The sequence below is a fragment of the Lipophrys pholis genome (genome assembly GCF_963383615.2).
Source record: "Lipophrys pholis genome assembly, chromosome: 3".
In the NCBI taxonomy this organism is placed as follows: domain Eukaryota; kingdom Metazoa; phylum Chordata; class Actinopteri; order Blenniiformes; family Blenniidae; genus Lipophrys; species Lipophrys pholis.
In genome coordinates, this window is record NC_137627.1 from 20,754,496 (window position 1) to 20,780,995 (window position 26,500).

At 40.0% G+C, this 26,500-nt stretch overlaps 1 protein-coding gene across 1 annotated transcript; it reads left to right on the top strand.

The window, feature by feature from the left end:
• The first annotated feature begins 1,409 nt into the window (after positions 1-1,409).
• trarg1a (trafficking regulator of GLUT4 (SLC2A4) 1a) lies at positions 1,410-24,537 on the top strand. The gene is made up of 3 exons (XM_080460510.1): positions 1,410-2,284; positions 23,366-23,492; positions 24,269-24,537. The coding sequence occupies exons 1-3, from the start codon at positions 1,877-1,879 to the stop codon at positions 24,280-24,282; spliced, it is 549 nt and encodes a 182-aa protein (XP_080316636.1). The 5' UTR covers positions 1,410-1,876; the 3' UTR covers positions 24,283-24,537.
• Positions 24,538-26,500: the final 1,963 nt, after the last annotated feature.

Sequence of the window (26,500 nt, forward strand, 5' to 3'; positions counted from 1 at the left end):
CACTAAAATGACACAGCTAGATTTATTTAGCGCCTGTTAGAGAATTGACTTGCACAGCGTTGATTTATGATGTGGGACTGTGCCTCCGGAAACCATGGGACCACTGTGAATTCTGCATAGCAGCACATTCTGCCGCTGGCTCTCCTCCATGAACCTCTGGTGCTGATGTTGGGAGGAGGAGGAGGAGGAGGAGGAGGAGGAGGAGGAGGAGGAGGAGGAGGGAGCGCAGCTTTGTCCTGCTCCAGCATGGGATGCGTCAAGTTACGCGCAGAAACACAGAGTCAGAGTAGAAGCACGAGGATCCTGCAGCCAAAATAAAAATCTAGAAACGTCAGATTGAAATATGGAATTTCAATATCAAACTAACACGCACTGATTTCTCCAGAAGGTGTGGAGATAATCCATTTAATCCATTCTGTGTCAAACTGACTTCAATCTTATTCTTTCAGAATAATAAATTAGCCTTTATTCTTCCCATTGTGTTCTCACAATGCAAAGCAAAATGTGTTTTACCCTCCAAGTGAAATATATTTCACTTCCATGGGAATTTCAGAGGTTAAATATTTCAGATTTATTTCAACACATACTATTCAGCCATTCACAAAACGCTTGTTTGAATCCATCTGATTCGGTGTCTATTTTAATAACATGCATACCCTAAACCTTGTAAAGAATATTGTAAAATCTCAACAATACAATTGGTATTAAACTGTCATATTATGATTATTTCACATTGTGTCTAGAGAGATAGATAGATGGATGGATGGATGGATAGATAGAAGAGTACATCATTCATGAAATACACTAAGAGCACAGTAAAATCCACTAATAGTACTTTACAATCCTATAAAAATACTCTAAAATCCACTCAAAGCACTATGAAATACATCAAAGGCACTAAACTTACATTTGCAGTCCATTATGCATTCAGTCATTGTCATTGCACTGATACTTTATAAAACATATTGCACATCAAATGTGTCCTTCTGTATTGGGTGTGGTGATTGCTGCTGAGTAGAAACTGTTCTTATATCGGTAAACTATGGTTTAAAATCTGTATGAGTTTTGTGAGGTACAATAAACATGACAATTTCACGAGGCCTTCCTCACAGCGGAAGTCCTGCACTTGATCATTATAGTTTTCTTGCTTTACGCGCGCATCGTTTTGCCTCCTAATTTAGTAGGATCAAATTAGATAGAACGACTTCACAGAAAGCGACTTATAAACAAAATTAATCCTGAGGTTATGACTGCCTGGCAAAAAAAACAACCTAGTAAAACGAATTTAATTGTATGGCTGCATCCGTTCACACCCCGGTGAATGACTGGGGGCTTTTGTTTTGTGATGCGACACAGGAGATGCTGAGATCAGATGTGCGCACTTTACGCACGGTCCCAAGTTTGAGTCCAGTCACTAAGGAGGAGAACTAGAGGAGAGAGGAGCGCATAGTGGACACACACGCTTCTGCTCCATCCTCATTTCTTTCGATAAAAGAAAAGAAAAACTAATTTGAGCTTCTTTTCAGTGAAGGCGGATGAAGACGGCTGCAGGACGTCCTGGATGGATTTTCTCAGAAATGAGTTGGAGGTGAAGGAAGGAGAAGGAAAGTAATCCAAAAGGAGGAATGAGATCTGGAGGAATCACGCTGCTTTCTCTCATCTCTTTTCGGGGAGTCATCCGCCTCTCCTTCTCATTCTCCTCATCCTCTTCTTCCTCATCCTCTCCGGGTTATTCTTCAAACTTGATCCTCCAGCCTGACGGATCGCGGGCGTAAAAATCTGGATTTGGGTGTATTGCGGAATGTGATTGCGCCGTGTTTTCTACCCAGCTGTAAAGAGATTTCAGACTTTAATTGTTTTTAAGTGAGACTTGACCATGGCCATTAACACGGACACCGACTTCCTCAAGTCCAACTTGGGTCAGGGCGGCGGAGGCGCGCAGTCCGCGGACTTCCACGAGACGGAGAAGCTTCTGACGGTGACCACGGACCCAGGGGGCAACGGAATGAAGATGTCCACCTCCTTCACCGCCAACACGGCAGGAGAGAAGGACCCGGAGAGCGACTTGAACGGCCACGGCATGGCGATGCGCTCTGGCTCCGCCGGACAGCTGGCCGCCGCCGTCCCTCTCTCCCCGTCCAAGGCCAGCCTGAGCCGCTCCTCCACCGGGAACGCCACCGTGCAGGAGAACGAGAAGCCCAAGGACTACCTCCTCGTAGTCATCTTCTCCTGCTTCTGCCCCGTGTGGCCCGTCAGCATCGTGGCCCTGGTCTACTCCATCATGGTGAGTCGGCCAGGCTTTATTCAGAATAATGGATCAATCAAAATAAGGGATCAATCAAAATAAAGAAAGAAAGAAAGAAAGAAAGAAAGAAAGAAAGAAAGAAAGAAAGAAAGAAAGAGCACGGAAAAATTCTCATATTGCTGAAACTCTCATAAAATAATAGGAGTGAAATCGACATTTTTAACCCTAGTGTGATGCTGAAGGATATTTCCATACTTAAAAAACTTTAGTCTCTTAAGATTGTACTTCGTCTAATAAATCGCCACTTCCACATACAATTTCTAAAATTGTAATATATTTATTTAGTAGTACTGCAATGCAACACTGTGTTATTTAAAAAAGCACAGTAAATATAATCCATTAGGCATATTAGGTCCATACACTGTCACTTGCAATTGGTTTAATGTGTGGAGTGTTGATGTTAAAGCAAAGGTTTTCCCAATGTTTTCTTGTAATTGTGATAAATGCAGATGTACTAATGCTTAGCTAAAGTTAGAAGGGCAAACACAATGAGGTTTAGGTTTTTATTAGATAAAATCACATGATGTAAATTGTACTTAAATGTGAGTAACATTACTGTGTATGCTCACAAATCCATTTAATAGTTAAACTTTTTGATCAGTGTTTTATTCAGCGAGTAATATTATTTTTTGACAGAGTACATTTGTTTACTACATGTGTTACTAGAACATGATATTTGATATACTTTATTGTTTGTCTGATTATGTGGAATTGAGTGCCATCTAAGTAATGTACTGTGCCAAAACCTTCAGTACTCTTTTCACTGATGATGGATTTCCGTCATACTGCCAAACTGCTGATGTTTTTTTTATTCCACTTTGAATGTTTACTTTAGATAAAGGTGTGTCAATACGTTTGTTTTATTATCTGAATAAGATGTCCTACTAAAAATCACATGTTTTTGACATGCAAGTAGTAATGTATATATATATCATTGCAGATGAAAAAGAAAAAGTTTAAGTTGACAGCTAAACATCATAATTCCACAAAGCCCTGTGTAATGTAACTGTAATCAACAGTTCAGAGTGTAAATAGTTTTGGGTTTACAATAACAGAGACAGAAAATCTGTAAATTGTCACGTTTGATCAGCGGTGAGAAACACTGACGGTCTCATCAGGCCCCTTAAAGCTGAGGACTTCAGGGATCTCGGGTCGGCTGCTGCTTCATTAATCCTCTCACATAAAGTCTCGGGACGCTGGAAATGCTGATGGAGGATGCAGCTGACATGCAGATGCTTGATGCACCACCTCTGTCGACGGCTCTCTCTTCAAAATAAATGCAGCATAAGGGGCAGAAACCTTTAGTTGTATTGCACCGTGTCGACTCAGCACATGCTCCACATTTGAACCGAACGTGTTGTGGTCTTCTGCAGAGGAGAGACGCCTCCAGAAAAGACGGGGGGGCCATAGTTGATGGCTGTGACACTGTAAAGTTTGGAAATGTCCCTCATATCCAAGTGAAACATCTGTGTTGGTTAGCTTGGAGTTTGCATGTTCTCCTCCATGGATTTTTCCTGGCGAGTACTCTAGTTTTCTTCCCACAGTCCAAAAATGACTCGAGGTCAATCGGTGCCTGTAAACTGCCCGTAGGCAGGAACGTTTGTCTGTGTGTTCCCCAGGGCCATGTATTTAATAAGCGGTATAAAAGATGAATGGATGGATGGTTCGATTTCTCCTCATCAAATATGAGCAGGTAAAGTTCAATGTACCCCACAAGTGGGTGACATTGACGTAAACCTAAACAGATGCGTGAAGAAGTCTTAGACATCCTGAGAATTTATACCACATTTTGACAGGAATCACAAACTTTACCCTAAAATGATTAAACACACATAAGCAAACATCAGTGGTAAAAATTTCAGACAGACCTGTGTGGTTGTGTAGTAAAGTGTGTAACTGTGAGTAGCAACACTGGCAATGCCATCTGAATATTTGAAATACTTCATGTTGACTGGTGTTCAGTTTTAGTTCTCACTTGATACTCATAAATGTTTGTTCAATTAAAAAAAAAAAAATCCTCCTTCAGAGGCTGTAAAATGTATTTGATACTTGCTGGCAGGATTTCTTTCATCTGCTCTCTGAGTGAGGTCAAGGCTAAGACTGAGGCTATCCCTGCCAACAGAGGACAAAAGGTAGAGTACATCCTTGATAGGGTCTGGCATCATTTCACTGTCCTGCTTCCCTCTTTCTACATCTCATCCTGAAATTCAAGCCTGATAGATTAGGAAGCAGAACACCAAAAAAAAATAAAAATTACATTTTGAATAGCAAATAGTTCAACACATTTTCAAATGAAGTTGATAATGAAGTCTAAATACATGTTGACTCGTCAGCTAAAATGTAACATAACAACTATGTCATCTGACCACTGGATTTCACTGTAGTTGACCTTTTTTTTCCCCCAAAGCCAGTGTCGTCCTCTGTGTCCTCATGAATAGAACGTTCATAAAATACTAAAAACACCAAGCATTAAATTTCAAACAAGTCGGCCAAATCATATTTGAGATTGCCACGCCCTCCTCCTGTATACCATGACTGTCTCCATGGTAACCAGTGTGTTTCCTTGAAAGTGGGACGACAAACAACGACATCGCCCAACATGTCTGACCCATGGTGAGACCCAGACCCAGAACTGAAAAAAATGTATTTACATTGTTGTACACAGTCACAGTGTTGTTTACCCCAAAAAATGAAGATCTGCTTCACCACAGACTATATTTAAGTTCACTATTTAGAGCGAAACTTAGATTTCGTAAATTCATGTTTTATTTCTATTCATTCCTATTTATTCCCATAAATTCCTCTTTAATCGCATAGAAAGTTTCCAATTTTGAAAATTCCCAGAATGCAACTCTAGTCACGACTCCCCAGAGTCCAAATACAAATAAGTAAACAACATTAAAATGCTCACAGTTGCATCCTCTGGTCTTTGACGGACAGCGGTCACTTTACCTGGACTGATACATGTTTTGATGCATGTCCTGAATTGTACTGACCAACAGTCCAATTGTTAGATTAAGACGGGAATAAAAATAATTCAGACATCAGGGTTAAGCCCAGACTGATGTGGATTTTTTTGTGATCAATATTAGAGAATGAAACATTCAGATAACCGACATATCGGCTGATTAAATTTTTTTTGTGCTGGAGTGTCGGGTCAGCGTGAATACATCAGCTGGTAATCACGTGCGTGACATCAAAGATGGCGACGTCCGCTCAACGTGGCAGCACCGATAAACACATGGCCGGAGAATGAGTTAACGTATCAGTCAAATGTGAACGACTCATTGAGGCAGGTCATGGGAAATGAGAGTCCTATTGAGATGTTTGTTTTCACAAACTGACTAACGTGACATGAAAGGAAACAAGAGCGTCCCCTACTGGATACGTAACACGAAGACTTCAGAAAAACACCATATTCCCTAAATTTTTATCGTGAAAAATAAGGGTTAGGGTCAGACAAGTTTTGGTCAGATATTCTCTGATGGCTCTAACCGTCTGATTAATTGGCCTGGTCCTAATCTGGGTTCTACTTGGGGGCTGGGGGCTAAATACCAAAACACAACATTTACTTTTGGGCTTGTTGGTGGAGACACTCGGGACGGGTTGTGTGTGTAAAGCGATTTGACTTGATTATTATTAAAGACAGGCATTTTTCTGAACAGTGTTTTTTTTTTTTTTTTTTTTTTTTTAAATATAAGGATTTCTTGAGGACTGTTCTCTTTATTTTGAAGGTTAGATACGTTTTGGAGCTCTGGACACAGTTTCATTTGGTGCGATTCAGAACAATATTCTGCCCTTTGGTCGTAAAAGTTTGCAGAACTCTACAATAAAAGATCATCAAGATGTGTAACAGCTTAAATGCAGCTGAGAAATGTGCTGCCTGCCTCTGCTATGTTTTAAGCCTGGAAACAACCACGAAAGAGGCAATCACTCAAACTGAGCAGCACAGATGAATAAAGCTGTGACAGATCCTTGCTATAAATGTCTGGATCTGTTTTACCAGCGATCTTTTAGTGCCATCAGTTATAACTCCACCGTGTCAGGATTTTTACTCCTGATGGTAGCTTCGCTCCGATTGGCACAACCATTTGTGTTTTTCAGCGCACTTTACTTCTGACACTGTTACGGCGGCCAAGTTTTCAGAGCTACGGGGAAACAAGGCAGAGGCAATGCAGCAAACCCATTAGTTCTGTAATATCACTCCTGTGGGCGCTACCCACCAAAGGGAATATCAGGCGGTATCCACAAGACAGCCTGTACTTCCCTGAGCCATCATCATGAACCCACTGACATTCACAATTCAGCTGCTCGCTAATGGCATTGAGAGAGGGAGAGAGGGAGAGGGAGAGAGAGAGAGAGAGAGAGAGAGAGAGAGAGAGAGAGAGAGAGAGAGAGAGAGAGAGAGAGAGAGAGAGAGAGAGAGAGAGAGAGAGAGAGAGAGGTTTGACAGAGGACAGAAGAAACTAAAGTGAAGGAGGGAGAAACTGGAGCTGGCCACTAACTCAATAGAAGGCGAGAGAAGTCAATTTAGTTTCTCTGCAGAGGGCAGATTGCAGCAGTTAGCCAGTTCTGTGGCAGCATTTAACAGTCTCTCTCTCTCTCTCTCTCTCTCTCTCTCTCTCTCTCTCTCTCTCTCTCTCTCTCTCTCTCTCTCTCTCTCCCTCCCTCTCTCTCTCTCTCTCTCTCTGAGTTCGAACAGGAAGACAGAGGTTTCACAACGTGCCGTGAGCAAATTAATCAACAGTAATGTAGTTGATGCCCCATGATGCCGCTCTCAAGTGCAAGCTTACTTAGTGCTAATATCCTCCTCGCCCACGTGAAATGGAAACTTCAGTAAAGTTAAGAGTCAAAAAAAAAAAAAAGTCTCTCTGAACTACAGCCAATCTAATGGTGGCAGACAGCTCGTGATGTCAGAGTTGTCATCTCATAGAGGTGATTTCTGAGTTAACTGCTTGCAGATCATCTGAAAACAAACACATCTGTCAGCGTCACTCACTTCCCTGCAGGCGAGTTTACTCTAAACTGCTCACGGCGTGCGGTCTCGCTGCTGATTGCAGCCAGTGAATCCTTAACCTAGTGACATTTAACCACGAGCAGGACGGCGCAGCGACTAACATGACGGCCATGGATGGAGTTGTGAGGGACATCCACCGCAGCACTCTGCAGCAACACATTCTGCACCGAAAGAAATGCCGACCAAGGCGTGCTTTACTGGAGAGGCTGGATCGGACCAAGGCACGGAGAGATGATGTTTCAGACGAACTTGAGAAACTCAAGAAAGAACCTGAGGGGCTGGAGTTGGCACTGCAAAGTGAAAGTCTTTTGGGAAACGGAATCAAAAAGGAGACTGAGAAACTGACTCTCATTAACTGATCTTTGAGAGAGGAAATCCATGGATTCCTTGAGAAGCGCCAATTTGTCAAAAGTTTTTAGGCCAAGAAAGAGGTCGTTGTCCAGGAGAATGTTGCTTAAAACGCAAAAATACATATGCTGAACTGGTGTTTGAATCTAATGTCCTCCAGAAAAAGGAGAAGTCTTTCAGAAAAACATACAGCAAGCTCTTCAAACAACTCCTGAAAGAATAGGACCGGTCAGAAAAGTGGGATTCACTTAAAAAGGAAATTGTTGACCTCAATCAAAAAAAGAATGACTTGACAAAAGAAATTGATGGTTGTAACCAGAATCTTCACAGAAGTAAACGGTACAAAGAAGAGTACAAGTCACTGGCAACAGAAAACACGTCTCTGGAGAAAAAGCTCAAAGTGCTGCAGGCAAAGCAGTCAGAACAAGAAGCTTTGGAGAAAGAGAACAAAGCAGTGGAGGTTAAAAACTGACCGCCCAGACAATCTATTGTTTCACTGAGAAGGATTGTGTACAATGATCTCTGAAAGGTGAAAAGGCTTTGAACTTGTGGCGCAGTAGTCCGACAGTGGAGAAAGACGCACCCATTCGGCAGCACAGCCTTCTACAGAAATAATGTAGAAGGATGGAAAAGCAGTTATCATAAGAGAGCCATCGGAAGAGGAACTGTGCAAGTTTGAAATTGCAGATAGCAACATACAGCCCAGCATCCCGAAAGAAGAAACTGAAGACCTGCGGCCTCATGCATCATGAGGGCGTACTCACAAATGTGTGCATATGGATATTCCCAATGGACCCATTGAAGAAGAAGAGAATTTTTTTTTAATAAGATATATTAAGATACTGTAATTATGTTTAAATATGTTTCTGTGTGTGTGTGTGTGTGTGTGTGTGTGTGAGCAACTTGGGGCTATGAGGAAAGCCGCCCTGAGGAGGCGGGGCTTAGTAACAATCTCATCAATTACTGATAAACACTGTGAGTGATTGACATGAAATTAAACAAATCAGACTAATTGCTGAATCTGTCCTCGTGTTTTTTTGAAAGTTTTGCGATGTGACAGACCTCAGCTGACGTTATTTGCCGCCTTATTTGCATAAAGTTGACTATTTTCAACTTGATCCAAATTAGCACTGTGGACACATGATTTTGACGCACCAACGCATCCAGATTATATTGGCATTGGTAATATTTTGCTTATGAAATATTGGCATATCGAGTATCGGCGCATAGCCAATATCTTGCATCTGCAATTTCAGCCCATTGAGATGTTGTGTGCTGGAACAGATCCCAGCTGTGATGGACAGGCAGACAAACACAGAGAAACTCAACACACTCACATTCTTACCCACGGGTAATTTACAGTCAACAGTTAACCTGAAATACATGTTTTTGGATGTTTCAAGAGGAAACGAGAGAAACCACGTATGCATAGGGAGAACATGCAATCCCTGCACAGAAAGGCCTACGAGGATTCTAACCCCTGATATTGACCATTTGTGGTGAGAGCGAACCACATTCCCTCCTGCAGAGACTGCCGGAAGCTATGGAAGCCCCCCCATTGTAAATAGTTCTTTCTGTTTATGCGCCAGTAACAAACATGGCGGCCCCCGTAGTGGTATGACTTGCGGTCCGTATTCTAGTTTTCTAGTCCATATCCGTTTAATAGTTGAGACTCACCCCTGATAGCATCTGATTTCTCATCAGTCTGTATGAATGTCGGGTTCTCTCGATTTTGTTCACCTTTATACCGTATGGTTGTGTGCACATATGTCAGTGTGGTTTCATTACAAAAATAAGCAACAGCGCCCTCCCATGGCCCGGCATACTAACTACAAACAAATTAGGTGTTGTCACGTGAAATGTTGTCGTGTAAACGGGGCCTTAAACAGCACCTTTTGTACACACAGCATACAAAACAAATACCGCGACACTCTGTAAACTGTAGAATTATACACAACTCCTCCCCACACAAGAGAAATTGGTATAACACACCAGAGGCAGGACAAATAGGAGTTAAAAATCATTTAAAATAATGTAATGAATTGGTATGCTGATCAATTGAAATAGCAGCAGTAGTCCCAGAAAGAAATAAAAAATAAAGATATGGTTGACTACTCAGTAGAAATAAAAATAAAAAAACCAACACAATCTTTAAAAGTTATAGCTCTTCAGTTTGCACTTTGTGCAGCCTTCAGGTCATCAGACTGTTACACAGAGGAGGATCACAGCGATGATGGGGATGATTAAAAACTCACTACCTGATAATATTACAACTATAATCAAGAGCTTTATAAACCGGTGAAAGGGTCTTCAGCTGCACCTTGATGTAAGACGTAGTGCAGCCGAGTCAGAGGAGCTGCATCATTGATGAGAACATCCAGTGACCTGGATTCAGGCCTGTTTGCCCCTTTTAATAGTCGCATGCATTTATGTAACGTTTTCTGGAAAACCTGCAGTAAATCATGAACTTTATTAGTCAGATATAACATCGATGCTCAAACTGCAATTTAGAAAAAACAATGGCAAACCCAACAGAAACTCAGCATAAGCCTGAGCAGCGTTTTAGTTTGCTTTGGATCAGTGTGTTGGCCTCAAACTCCACTTCTATCAATCCTGTTTTCGGCAGCAGTTGGCACTCGATTTAAGTGAAAAGAAAAAAAGCGAGAGAGACAAAACCCGATGAATCCACTGTACGCGAGCCTGCTCAGCACAAAGCAACAGACAATGTTGACTAACGAGTGAACACGCTGGAGCATTTAGCTGTAACACATCCAATTATTTCTACCAGGACGTGAAAGTAATGTGGCTGCTGGTCTTTCATTTTTCGGCAGTGAGGAAATTGTGCTTCTCTCGTGGTTGTGCAAAAGTGTGCGGCATGGTCACATTCATCATAACTCTATAGGCTGATGAAATGCCAGCGTTTTGTATATTCTGGATTTATTTTTTAGCGGGGGGCTTCCTGTCGCCGCTGACAGGATTCATACAGTCCCATAAAAATCACTCCTAGTCCATTGATGCTATATAAAACATTCATAAACTACCACAAAGTATGAAAGAAATGAAGCTTTTAGCGACAAAACTTCAAACAACAGATTCCCCAATGAACTTCTCAGTATATTAATCAACACACAGGAACATTGAATAACTGCACGATATGGAGCGTTGAATGTATCTCAGAAGAAGAAATCCAACCAAAAAGCAGGTTTACACCCTGAGCAGGTGGCCAGACCATCACAGAGCAGACACAGAGAGGCAGATGAACAAATTCACGCCAAAGTGCAATTTAGAGTCACAAATTAACCTCATCTATCGCATAGCCATTCAAAGACGATCGAGGCAAGACTGTAGAGAAAACACGAATAAGCCAAGGGAGAATATGCAGAGTTCAGACAGAAACACCACAAGAATCAGAAGGTGGCAGAGAGTGCTCACCACTACACCCCCAGGGTTGATTTTATTCTGAGAAATCTCACACGCCATGATCACTTAGTCTCAGCCGATCAGTAGTAACGATCGTCTTCCAGTGTCACTGCAGCAGATCGTGACCCGCGTGCCTGATATGGCACATATTTAACCTCCAGGAGATCATACAGAAATAATTATTACTAGCGGGGGGAAAAGTACTGAAATATTGTAATTGAGTGAAAGTATGTTTACTTTGTCAAAAGTAAAAGTATCCATCGAAACATCTACTTGAGTAACAAAGTAGTTCATTTAAGATTTCATTTGAGCAAAAATTACTTGAGTAAAATTTAGAACTTGATGGAGGTCACGCCTACTTGTATACAAAAAAATGACGAGTCATGAATCCAATCTAGCAGTAGTTGTTTTTAATCAACTTTCATTTGACATAACAATAACGATTATTCAGGAGGTATAAGGTGCAAACTTGCTTCAGAACAGCCCATAGAACATTTTGAAGTACAAGTGGCATAAGTTCATCCATTGGTTGTTGTTTTTTTCTCCATTTAATTTTTTACCCAGTAATTTCCAATGTAGTACTTCTTTGGTCAAAATGTACTTGAGCTCAAGTGAAATAACCCATTTCAAAAATGACAAATTACTCAAAATAATCCTCATCAATTACAGTAATGCGAGTAGAAGATTTAAATCATTTATGATATATCCTATGTCTACAGACAGGTTACAGTAATACTTACATTACCTCTGTTGTTTCTTTTCATGTGTCACTGACTTGTGTGGCGTCGTCCACGCCAAAGAACACAAAAAAACTTCAAGTCTTCATCCTACCTGTCATGGAAGAATGAAAAGTGGAGAGAAAATGAGTGTTAATACCATAGTGACTCTGCAATCAACATGTAAGAACTTAGTTTGCTTATGTTTTAATGGCTGAAAGGACTAATTTAGACTGTGATCTGTTCAAGCATGAGTCCACCCTATAAAAGAGTCAAGGCTTTTACTGCATTGGGATGCGGTGCATTGCTAAGAACGGGGTGAAAAAAATAAAATAAAAAAAAGTTACATCCATCATCGTCTGCCATCACTTCCAGCAGCAGACGCACCTAAAAGTCGACTTCCAGCTGGCTGCCGCCATAGATCTCTGACGGACGCTCTGGTGGGGAAGGCTTGCGGCTGGCAAACATGGAAGATGTGCAGTCAATTACGGGGATTGGAGAGGCCGGGGTAATAGGTTTTTACAGCCTGAACTAGCCTATCCCGGTAATGGGAATGCCCCAAACTGCAGGAGCATTATTGCACGCTCTGCAGATTTGCCTGTAAAATATGGACTTGCAGTGCTGCACTGGCGGGATGACTGTGGGGTGTGTGTGTGTGCGTGTGTGTGTGTGCGTGCATAGTTAAATGACTGCTTATTAGCAGTCAAATACTGCAGACATTGTGGGAGAGCGTTTCATACCGTCGTCGCCAATTATATGAAGCTCATCAGAGTCCCACAGAGCCAAGTCAAGGAACGGGATTTACTCATTGTTTTAAATTGATGCTGGTGATAATGTCATTGCACCGCTGAGAATAAAAGCGGATATGACTGGAAGGCCATTGTGTGCATACCAATATGCAGCGTTCAGAGAGTTTCTGTTGAACCGCAGCGGCTGAATGGATGCTGCATAAATGGGTGAGGGCTGAAACAGGAGGGAGTGTCGCACCATTATGGAATAATAGTGCAATATGTAATGTAATACATTTTCAACTAATTCTGTCATAACGCCTCATTTTGTAATAAAATACATTTTCTAATAAACTTTGACGCATTTTGTAACAACTTGTTGCAGGAGTTATTCCAAAATGCGGGTTAAATGACTAAATGCACTCAGTGGCACTTAAAATCTGATTTCATTTCTTCAAGAAAATAGAAATGGCAAGTGGAAACACTGATTGACTTGTAACTTTAATGCCACAATGGCAGGTGATCTAAAAAGTTCAGCCGGATTTAAAACCCTGAATTCTACCATTGCTATGTTGGCAGGACATGAGCAAAAGCAAAGAGGGACATATAATTCTAGTGCAACTGAATTCAAGATTGTTTTCTCATTATTAAGCATAGACCCATGTATATGGATAAAGGACTAAATGTATTATATAATGCACCAAACTATTACATTTTCTTAAAAAAACGTGAAACACCCATCTTTTGTTATAACTGTTGCAATATGTAACAAGTTATTACAAAATATGGCAAAGTTCATTACAAATGCGTTTAGGAATTTTATTATAAACTGCAGCAGATTATCACATAATGAGTTGAAAATGTATGACATTATTACTTATTACACCATTATTACATAATGCAGCGCTACAGAAAGCTTCCTCAGTCTCAGAAGCAGCAGCATGAAGCCGGTCTCACGTGCAGAAAAGCAGTGTGGATCATAATAATGGTCATCGGTATATTTCCCAATAAATCCTACAATGTTGTAATTTCAACTTTTATTCTGTAGATTAAAAAAAAGGTTTATAAGAATTGCTATTTATCCATCTTTTCCTAATTTTTTGAGGCTCTAGTTGTGTAATCGATGCATTCATAAAATCAACTTGTCTTAATCTATTTTTCCCCTCTTCAGTTTTCCCGTTTGCGAATATTTGAACAAACAATGTCACACGCTCATTAATCTCTGAATGTCCACTCCTGGTAGTCGATTTCCTGTAACTGTAGTGTCCAGTCTGTCCTCAGTCACACTGTTTGCGGTTCTTTTTTTAGTTTATTTTTTATTTACTTCCTTATTTTTTATTTTCTGACATTAAGGTCTTTTATCTACCAGCTGCATCTTATGTTTCCTCTTTGTGTGTTGGACGACATCCAGGAGCAACTCTTGATACCACCTAGTGATACAGTTTGGTACTACAACACTGGCTGCCGTGTCTTTTGTTGATTATTTGAGGTTATTCTTGACTTTGGTCACAGAAATCTAGTTGAATTGCTTGATGTGAACATCATTTATCCGACTTTGTTGTCTATGTTTCTTGTTCAGTTATCAACATGTTACTTATTAGTGTTTGTAGGTTTCGCTCTGAACAGGATAGCATTTTGAATGTGCCCTGTGAGATGACTATTTTCTTAAAGAAGCAAGGCACAAAGATTAGTATCCTTAGTGTACTTTTCCTCCCGCCAGATTTTCGGCACATAACTCGTCCTGCACTATTGGGAGCACATATACAATAATCACTCCAAAACGTGTGGAAAAATCAGGATTGATGCTGTGACTTTTGTTATTGATTCTGCAAATCGTTTCCGCCAAACATCACAAAAACTTTGAAAAATGTGCAAATCAAGGCGGCGATAGGGGATTTGAGGAAAATGGGAGCACATATACAAGCAGAAGTGTGTGCTGTGACTTTTGTTAACGATTTGGTAAACCGTTTCCCTAAAAATCTCAAAAACTGCCAAAGAATTGACGAGTCAAAACAGAAGGGATTTTGGTGAAAAACACAAAATGGAGGGGATACTGGTCAGCGGCGAGCGGCAGGCACACACAATATTTCATCTGAAATGTTCTAGTTTTATTTCTTATTTTATTGCGTTCATAAAAAAATGACTAACGGATTCTGCATTAACCCTAACCCTAAGATGCAGTGTGCTATTGCTGTGAACTAAGCTGTAAAGTCGAACGCTGTCTCAGAATGCCGACATTGCAGTGCTAGCTCATGTGAGCTGTGTTTTCAATTCACAAGCTGAGCGAGACACGCCGTTAAAATTCATGAGCGACAGGAAAGTGCATTTTATAGAATGAGAACTGTGTCGTTGGGACTCTGACACATTTGATCATCCAACCGCATTGAGTGGCTTTAAATTTTAAAGGAAATTTTTGTGTTAAAAAAATGACTAAAAGCCCAGCTAGCGGCCTCCAGAGGCCGTGATACGTCTTACACACAACCAGACAGTCATACATTTCACCTCACTTTTTTTGATAAATGTCTTAAAAGTAAGTTTGAGCTTTATTTTCATCACCGTGGCAAAAATGGCTTCATACTGCGTCTGCACCAAGCTGCTGCTGGCTCTTTATTATTAATGACAACAGAAAAAAGGAGCACTTACGTGTGTGTGTGTGTGTGTGTGTGTGTGTGTGTGTGTGTGTGTGTGTGTGTGTGTGTGTGTGTGTGTGTGTGTGTGTGTGTGTGTGTGTGTGTGTGTGTGTGGTTAGTGGGAGGCACTCTTTGGTTGACTGATTAATGTTGCTATTGATTCACAACAAGAGGACACCTGCCCATATTTGTTCTCTGAATGGGAAACCCTATCCTCTTGACCATTGTCTTAACAATCGTCTGTACGCACCTGTACACACACACACACACACACACACACACACACACACTTGCTAATGTTGAAATTATGAGCAAAAAAGCTACAATATTTTTGTTTTAATGAAAAATATCCAGTTCATTGCTTGAGTTGCCGTGGTTTTTTTGAAAGTATGGTGCAGACCTCCTCTAAAGGGCGCCAGACACTTATCATCCATCATATCCAGTGCAGGGAGACTGTGATAGCTGCTCAAATCAGTCCAAGATATCAAGAAATAAGAATATAACATAAATATTAGAGCTGTCCAAATTTACATGCTAACACGGATTAATTCATGTTCATAATTAATCTGATTAAAACATTATAAAGCAATTAACCCCTCTGCAGTGCAGAATGAAGGTGTGTCCACATTATCGGTCAATTTCTTGCTTCCCATTCATTATCTTTGTCAAACGCATCACAGCACATGCCGAGGGAAGTGCGTTTTGACCTGCGTTGCGGCCTCCAAATAATTACAATAAAAAAGAGAATCCTGTCAACTTTATGGAAGTGAAGCGGGGCAGCGGTCCAAGATACGTTTTTTTTTTAACATGAACTGTTAAAGGTGTTTAATAATCACCTTAAGGGCAAATATATTCCCTTCTTTCTTGAGTGATTTCTCATGCAAGTTAATATAGATTAAATATTAATGTAATTTAATCATGATAATCTAAATTAATCCACAGTAAGCCTGTGATTAATCTGATTAAAAATTGTAATTGTTTGACTGCACATATAAATATATATCAAAATTGCAGTAATATACAACAATATCAAATGCTCTGATAGCAAAATAATGCATGAGGTAAAAATGAAAGAATAGAGGGTGAAAAAGTATTAGGTATAAGTCTAGTCATGGTTGTGGACGGTCTGTCAGGATGTTCAGCTCTCTCACACCCAGAAAGGAGTTCAAATTATCCAACTTAGAGTTATTGACCACTGGAGTCAATTCATGCTCACGATGGGTGAAGGCAGAGTTCATCCTTAACACTTCCACAGAGACACAAACAACGACACACACTCACATTTACGGGAAATTTAAAGTCACCAGTAAACCTCAAGTGCATGTTTTTAGACTGTGGAGAAAACTCATGCACACGGGGAGAACATGCAAACTCACAAGAGACTTTACATGACTGGTACTGATTTCAATAGACCACGGTGTGCAAAGGTCTTTGGATCTGGAGGAAATACAGTAGTTACAGTATTTCCACTAGCCACGGTGCATAAGCAGCATTTGTAGTTTCAAAGCTCGGATACTGTTGATGAGCTCTAGCTCGAAATGTGAGTTTGATGCCTAAGAAAGCTTTTTTTATACTGTATTTTGGATGTTTATAGTATTTTTATGGAAAGGCGTTTAAATAGTTTTACTGTTGTTCTAATATTCTACTTCACTTAGAGCTCAGTTTTCAGTTTTGTCAGTTGATGTGAGGACCTCACTGCAGCAGCACACGAATACTCTGGATATTTATATATATACTGTATATATATATATATATATTTTCTTCTATGTTTACATTTTTTTATTTGAAGATATTTTGTACATTTTACAGTTTTACATATTTGTTTTTTATTGTAATGAGATTTTACTCACTTCAACCATTTAAATACTGTTTTTAATATAAACACAGTTTTTACATTATTTAGTAAGAATCGTTTTTAAGTTTCAGTTTATGGCCTCGGTCTCGGGTTAGACAGTCTTGACTGCAACACAAGCATGCCAAATAAAAACTTACTGGATGTTTCTAGTTTGAAGCAGTAAATTTAGACAGCAGTTATGCATATTATTGCCAAAGGATCTGGACAATGAACATTAACAATAATATCAAAAAATGTGAACGACGTCATGAAATCCAAATATTTAACTATAATGACTACTTGATATGACACAAGGTTCATTTGGGATTACAATAGAAACCACATGTCGAAGAGGGATGAACAAATATTTCATGGAGCCTTTTTGAGATGCCGAAAAAAAACCTATTGTGTATTTTCTTACAGCTTGAATCTATAACTGGGGCATATGAAACTAAAATGCTGACACAGAAGCTTTCTCATATTTCTCTTTCCTGTGCGTTATCTGATCGATGGTCAATCTTATCATCTTTTTCAGTTGCATCTTTTTTGTCATTGGGGTTTCTTTCTAATCAAGCTAAATAGACAGTGTTTTCTGAGGGAGACCTCCATTGATTTACGGTGCTGATGTTGCTTTTTTCTCTGTGATGTGAGTCCAGATCGATACGGACTCTGCTGGGATTCGGTCCCAGAGCTTCACGTTGCAGTGCCGCAGGGCAGAAGCCGCACAGTGTCCCTTGTGTGTTTAGAGAAAAAGACGTCTTATTTGACTGTCGTTGTTGGGACCCGCAGGACTGATATGGCTGGTTGAACTGCGAGACGTTTACTATCTGAGTTAACGATCCAAACAAATAACTCGACGATCAGGGTTCAGATCGGGGCAAATAAAAACATCAATCATGATCAAACATTATCAATAAAGTAAGTTAAATATGTTAACCTTGACAAAAGAGGCTTTATGAAATGATGCATTGACCATAGTATCTTATGCAACTGCCAAGTTATTGACTTCTAAGGCCTAAAAGGAGCCACGATAATGAATAGTGACGGTATTCTAATAATGTTTTAAATCAAGTGATGTTTTTAATAATAGTGCAGCAAAGAAAAAGTACACATTTCTTATTCACATTTTCAAATGTGGAGTGACAGGGAAAACTCTGCCGCCACCTGGAGCCTCGACACCAACTCAAAGGGCTTGAAAACCACTGAGCTCAAGTGAATCTACCTCATAAATATGACTTTCTCTCAGGTGAACACATGAAATCCAGACTGCAGTACGACTGCGTTTGTCACTGATTTAAGAGCAGAGCTGGCTTCGGTGGAAAACCCCGGGGTTACACTGTCCCCACCCACATACGCCACGGCGGGATTAACTACCAGAGACAGGCTGGAGACAGAGAGGCTCATGGGAGTGAGAGAGCAGAGCGACTAGTCGGAGATCAGGGAGGATGGAGGTATAGCACTCCTCCTCCTCCTCCTCCTCCTCCTCCTCCTCCTCTCCCTCGCTCACTGCAGTGTAATCTTATCTGATAGTGAGGCTACCCCGACTCTGTAGCCTCAGCACTCAGCCAGAGAGGCAAGACGCAACGAATGGTTGTTTAATATGGAAGAAATATATTGTTTGTACAGTGACAGAAGGTCTTAAAGTACATGATGGCAGCGCGTGGGCTTTTTAAAGTCTGCAGGTTATTTAAGAACCATTGTTCTCACATGTTCAAGCTTCCTGTCTTATCTTTATATGGTTGCTGCACAGACTGACATCTCCACACTCGGGTTTTTGTGAGACTGTTCATTTTCCATTGATTTACTGTATTAAATGAAATCAGCATATCCTAAAGTAATGTCTTAAAGTCTATACGAGACAAAACAACAACTAAGGAAAAAGAAGAAAAAAAAAGGAAAACAAATGCCTATTATGAAGTGAAGGAGGTAAAAGACAAGTTAACAGAAAAAAGTAACAATAATCTCATCCTAAATAATGTCTTAAGGAGAGAAAAATGTACTTAAAAATATACGTTAAAAGTAGTGTCTGTAACATTAAGGAGTAATTGCAAAAAGAGATAAAGAAAATTTTGTTGGAAAAAAATTATGTTTTAATATCTTCAAGAGAAAAAAAAATAAATTAAAAGAGGAAATAAGAAAAAATAGAATAAAAACTGTTGTCTTAAATTAATGTGTTAATTAGTTCAGGAGCACAAAGGTAACTAAAAAAAAAAAAAAAAAAAGGGAAATAAGGACTAAAAAGGAAACAGATAGTGAATATAGAAGATAAAAAAAGTCCTGAAGACATAAAAACACACCTGATCCTTTTCAGCTCTTTCTTTAAACACTGACCAGCAGACAAAACTGTAAAAATATAGTGTCAAATAATAATAAAGTGCAAAGCTAAAGAAAAGGGTGTTTTTCCTTCCGCTGATGTGCTTTGTTCATAAATCTCTGATACAAATATTGTGTCCCCTCCTTTCGTCCTCCTGTCAGAGCCTCTTCAGCTTTTCTGTCATCGTTGGCATGATAATGGTCTCAGCAGCTCGTCTCCACAAACATAAATCCAGGGACGAGATAAATCAAAGAGTGACCTTATATTGGCTTACATAGGCTGTATTTTGTCCTCAAAATCTAATACCTTGGTGTAATTTAATTTGAAAGTCAGTATTCTTTCCTTTTAATACCACACTATCTTAATGGGGGAAAGTGCCTCCCAGAAATGAAGCTGTGTAATTCAATATAGATGAGGGCGGGAGGAGGTCCATTTCCTGCTGCACTGCACCGCCGATGCGATCAGCACCACGGAGAGCTCCTCCGGCTTTCAGTCCTCTGGAGCTCGTCGTTGTTGTTGTGAGAGTTTGACTTTAGAGTTCGGTTACATGTAATCTCTTCACCGACTTCCATCACTCTTTGCATTTTCAGTGTTTATCGTAACGTGCAGGCACGGGTTTTAAAAGTGTGACGATTGTGTTCCTTGCATGCTTTTTATGACAAGTCGTCGTTTTTAATTGTGTTTATAACAGCGTTATAGGCTGCAGCTCCCAACGCTTCACTTTTGACATTAAAGCAGGTTTGCAAAATTAAAGTTGGAAAATGTCCATGGGAATAAATGGGAATTAATGGGAATTAATGGGAATAAACAACTAAATCAAAGTTTGGCTCTTGATAAAGAATTTAAATATAGTTGGGGGGGAAATACATTTCAGCATAATCCTGACTAAATTAACCACATTTCATGTCAGTACAGTTGAATATGTATGATCAAACCCAGTTTACTGCAGAGCTGTTGAGGCCACGCCCCCTACATGCACTGCACATTCCTCCATCACATGCACACATGAGTTCTAGAATCCTGGACCAGATGTTTGAGCCCACACCACAAAACTATTGAAGTCACACATTTCGCCTTGTGGACTACACAAATTAAAGTAAGTTCTGATGATATTATGTGGTGACATATTTAACACATTTGATGTGTGGATGTTTAACTTAGTGTAAATGTTCGAGGTGTTAAATTTAATCATTTCTACCATGCATCGCGATGCAGACGTGGACAATTCTTCATCGATGCTGAAAAAAAAAAAATTATAATAAGAAAAACAAATATTTCCAATATTTTTTTTTCACTTTCGCTTTAACATTTCTTTCTTTATCTTTCGCTCTTTTTTCTCTTATATATCCTATTTCTGTCCAGGTTATGTTAACTTCAATTACATTTGTTCAGGATTAACTGTCCTGTTCTGTCTGTTTGTCTTGGGAAAAAAACAAGGGACAAATGAATAAAGACTAAAGTGGAAAAAAACCAAAATCCAAATTTCCCTAGCTTACCTTCCCATGAAAATTTACAGGCAAACTTTTCCAAATTTTTTCCCAAATTTTCCGCCCCTTTGCAACCCAAAGCACATTTTGCATTATCAATGTGTTTCTGTTACAGCTAAACTAATTTTATAGTGTAACGTGCCACTTTTGTCATTTCATTATGATTTAGTCTTTTTCAGGCCAGATAATGGCCACACCCCCTGACCCCATTTCTTTTGTGCAGATGTGCATCAAGCAAGCTCTCTGGCGCCCCCTGGGGGTGAGGCCCTCGGGGCTTCCCTCATTTTGTGATGTGATGGGAGTTTATGGCTGAAATGAAAAATGTTCAGTCGTATTTTGAGGTAAACTCAGTGTGCACACAGCATGTTGCCTTCTTCTCTGTAGTAAGATTAGGTTTCGTTCACTGATGTGATTGAATGATTATTTAATAAACCGATGCTAGACTACGTGTTTTTTTAAAAGAAGAATTATAGATGTGGGCCTTCCAAATCTGCTTATTGTACTTTGCTCATTATTTATCTTTGTAGTTTTTATGTGTACATTGTTTACATGTGGTGGACATAATCATTTTTCTTATTCCTTTTTAATGGTATTTATAATTGTACATAACTTTTATTTGTGACGGTTGCCTGTTAGCATGTCTGATGTATTTAGTGTGTCATTTGAAATGTGTGTGCTCATTTGACGTTTGCATGTAGTTGTTTTTTTTTTGAATGAGGTGATGAATTTCGTTGTGCTATGGTAAACAAAGTGTGACTGTGCATTGATGATAAAAATGCATGTTAATCTTATCTTATATTTGGGCCTCCCATTGTCTTGACTGAGCTCGGTTCCTGGTATTTAATATTATTTTGAGCTATTTAAAATGTAAATACACTTGATTGTCAGCACTTTTTTGATCTTGGGGTCACCCACAGCTCAGGAAAGCTTCTGTTACCATTCTGTTAGTAAAACTAAGGAACAAATTATGTGTGGAGAGTAAACAAATATCACACTTAATTCAGGTACCAGGTTTAGTCCTGATGACGAGGGGTTGTTTGTTTTATGGTGTTGCATTGATTGATTGATGTGCTGTAACCTGTTTGGGTGAAGGGATTAAATGATACTGATGTTACATTAGGAAAAAATATTGTTTGGTGTGGGAATAAATACGTTTACACTTCTCCCTATCCCATTCTGAACATGTGTATCCAGATTAGCACACAATGAAGACAGATTATGTTCTCTCTTCTACATTTGCTTATTCCTCTTCAATGATTTTCTTTTTTTCTTTTTGCTTATGTTGTTTCTTTCTTTACACATTTGAAGTAAAGATAAAGATAACAAAGTCAACAGCAAAAGTAAAGAAAAGCAGTTTGGCACTAGAACAGATTTCTTCAATTCTTTCAGGGTCGTTGCTTCAATTTGAGCTAAAAACAGCTAAAACTAATGGCCACCAAACATGTCAGCACTGAAGTACACTCTCTTATACAGGCTGAAAAAGGAGACAACATTTTGATAAATGATTATCCCAATAAGTCTTTGCAGTTTGAAACATTATAATATCAAATATTTTTGAGTTGAATCAGGTTTTTCTTTAGGCCTTTATGGATGTCTGTTGGTTTCTGTGCAACACAAAGAGAACGCAGCGTCTAAGTGAGAAGTAAATCATTATAGGAAAAAAAATAATAATAAACATGGTTGAATGTTAAAACAACGTTCAAGTTGAAAACAAAACAGATTCAGCGGAATATTGGTGACACCACAGTTATATGAGATTTGAGGTTTCGGGACTCCCACGTGAAAGCAATGCACAGAGAGAGAGGATAGGCATCCATCCATCCATCCATCCATCCATCCATCCATCCTCTCTCTCTCTCTCTCTCTCTCTCTCTCTCATACATAAATCAGCCTGTCTCCATATCTGCAGTCTACATAAAGCAATATACATACAGCATTAAAATGATATACAGCGCCTTCACACTGCTGCGCTCACCTACTCCGTCCAATTGGCTCTGCAAGTCACATCCTTCCATCAATCCCAATCTGTGTGTGTGAAATAGACAATTTCAGCATTGACAGTTGAAAATAAATTATTGTTGGGGTTTCACCTCACGGCACCACGGCAGATCAGCATCCCAGTGGTAAGTGTGTGACGGTTTCTATTTAGAATAACTTTACTTGCCGGGTCATGGAAACCGACCTGATGAATACGAACTACGAACTGTGTGACTCGCGGTCAAATGGCAACTTTCCATTATATCACATGTTTTCAGTCGAATTTCCTTTAAAAGATAAATGTCTGACTTGAGAATCCCACAATTAAACAGGTGAGTGCAGGTGAGTTAGTAATGTTTTCAAATGATTTGATGTTTGTATTGTTTCAGAAGTCCGGGCTCGAAAGCTTCTCTGTGTGGCGTTTGAATGTTCTCCTTTTTGAGACTGTTCTCCGGGTACTACTTTAATTATAACACTGAGGTCAAGAGTGTCGAGGAAGTTTCATCCTTCCTCAGTTGTGAGCTTTTAACAATCATGTCTTGCTGATTCTTTCAGTACCTTGTTTTTTTTTTCTTTTGTGTGTCTTCAGTCGAGAAACAGTCTCCAGGCGGGGGACATCGATGGAGCCCGGAGGCTGGGCCGTCTCGCCCGAATGCTCAGCATCTTCTCTATCGCCCTGGGTTTGGTCTTGATCATCGCCTACATCTCCTTCGCAGGTAAAACCGAAGCTGCAAAGCCAAAATATTTCAAGATGCGGCGACGTCACAGAGGATGTTCGGCCAGTGGAAGTCAAATGAAGAAAACAATTCACACCCACAGTGTGGCTTATAGATATGTAAGATGATATTATTAGAATTTGGTGTCGCTCACACATGCAGGCCTTAACAGCAAGTGTTCAACAACAAAGAAAACCTACTGCATTACGATTACGTGGTGATATACGACACCACCACGCTGTGTTTCCTGTGTCCAGACGTGACACATTTCTAAGCGGTGTGTGTGTGTGTGTGTGTGTGCGTGCGTGCGTGCGTAGATGGATTGATTGATTGGAGCCGCAGCGACTGTAGTAAGTCCGTTGTGTAGAAGCAGCAGCTACCCTGAACACTGAGGAGGCCATACCTCCAGCATCTGCTGGTTTTAATCGTCTTTCAAAGCACGTGTTTAAATAAACTGTTACTTTGGAGCGATTGCGACAGTAGTTTGTTGCGTGTGATGTAATATCCCACAGGTAACCTTGTGTACTACGCTCACAAACAGTCATTTTGTACAATATCCAACCGCTCACGGCGCCATTACTTCTAATCTGCACAAATAGAAATGTTGATTTTTAGATGGAACTGAAGAGAAACCTAATTTACACACTGCTCAAAGCCTCCAGAAGCTCTATATGTCAATAGTGAATATAATGAGATCAAACACAGTCCTGTCTAACCTGTTTTATGACCCCCCTTCTCCTTCTCTGTCTCTCTCTCTCTTTTTTTTTTAAATACAGCAACCAAGCGCTGACATGGAGGACCTAAAGGGAAACAAAATGAAGCAAAATCTACTGCTAAGTCAAGGAAAAAGTCCATTCCAAAAAAAAAAGAATGACACTATTCATAACTTCATGTCATACTGTAATTACATTACCCACAAAAAGCAAAATAAGAAGGCCACTCGTGAGAGCGCCGTCGTGCAGCAAGTAAACAAAGTAAAAAAAAAAAGAAAGAAAAAACCTTCAGAGATGCATGCATTAGAATTCAGTAACTTTTGCTTGACGAGAATAACAAAAATCCCGATGGAAATCATTCAGGTGAAAACAGAAGAAAAAGAACATGTGCGTCTGCGTGTCGCCAGAAGGACTCAGTGACGTTTCTGTCTGGACTTCTGAGAAAGAAGAGGATCGCCTGCGCAGGAGGGGAGACTGAATGAATTCCTCTTACGTCCGGGACGGGAAAAAAACCACACAAAACAGTTTCGTCGTTTGGTCCCGAAACCTTTTGGACAACTTCATATAATACTCATGTATTCTTCACTGAACCTCTGCATTCTAAGTATATACCGCTGCAAAAATATTTGACATTATATATGAATCTATAGAAATATATACATTGTATATGTACATTTTATAAGATGTTTGTATGCCAAGTGGTGCTGGGTTTGTTAAGACTGTCACAATGGCTGCTTTGACAGCATTTGATCAGTGAAAATTCAAGGGTTCGTAAAAAAACAAACAAACAAAGGGAACACAATTTTGAAGTTTTGTGATTGATTTCAGGTTTTTTTTCACTTAAAAAAAAAAAAAAAATGAGACCAAGTGCATGCCTGAATGTAGATAACCCAAAGCCTTCATTTTGACTGTTATTGGTTATTTCTTAATGAGTTGAGGAGTCCGAGGTTTGCACATGGAAGAATGATAGTGTACATTACGTCAGCATGGCGGCTGCAGGACAAACAGTATGATGACTGTAAACCTCGTCACCCCCCCCCCCCCCCCCCCCCCCCCCCCCCGCACCTACCTACGTTTACTCTCCACACTCTCTGAACATTGCCTTCCTCAGACAGGGACTAAAAGGCATGCCAAATCTACCGCTCTCTTGAACTCGTTTTGTTTTGCGACACCGACCTCTCGGCGTTCCGTCTGCGCACCTTCATCCTGAACTCAAATTCCCCTTGTACATCCCCCTCCTTCCGGCTCAACGGCTCCTCATTTTGCAATTCTTGCAATGTTTTACATCGACTGTTCAGCGCTGCCGTTTCACTGAATGTTCTTTTTTCCCTCTCCTTGTATTGATATGAAATATATTTATATGGGAAAATATCTATATATATATCTATATATATATGCAATATGTACGCATGCTACAGGCCAAACAGGCTCTCTCACACACACACACACACACACACACACACACACACACACACACACACACACACACACACACACACACACACACACACACACACACACACACACACACACACAACACACACACACACACACACACACACACACACACACACACACACACACACACACACACCCACACACCCACACACACATACACACACACACTTTTACAAGTAGTTTGAATGGGTGACCAAAAAAACAAAAGCATTTAAAAACAACTTTCCTTTAAGAAAAAAAAAATAATAATTTAAGCACGACAGATGGTCTGTATTCATTCCTTTATCTGAGAGAATGCACTGTACAGAGTCCTCATGTGGACACGCAGGACTGTTGTATTGACTTAAGACAGGCTTACGCTCCAAGCACAGAATAAAATCACTCTCATCCTCCGCTTTAGTTTTCTTTCTGGCATTATCGCAAGTTTGCCTTACGCAAAACTAAATCAGGAAGCATTTTGGGGGGGAAAGGAAAACTGATATGAACTGGAGTCATTTCTCCATTTCCAATGATTGTTTAATAGCTCACTGGAGTAGAAGAAGAGAAACACCAGCTTGACCACTTAAAGGGTGACCTGAACTAAATGGGGTCAGTGAACGAAAACAGGCTTTTTGTTTTTTCCCCACTTTCATTTGAATTCATAGCTGTACATACAAGTCACTTCATCCAAACATTTTCACATTTTAAAGCAGCAAAATCCAAAGATTTCCCATTTTTACTGAGTGCAGGATACTGCGCTGGCGTTACTCCAACATTAAGATTTCTCATTTCTGAAACTGGCGGTCAGAAGCCGACTGTCCAGCCGAAGCGCTGCCCTGTCAGTAAAACAGTTCAAAC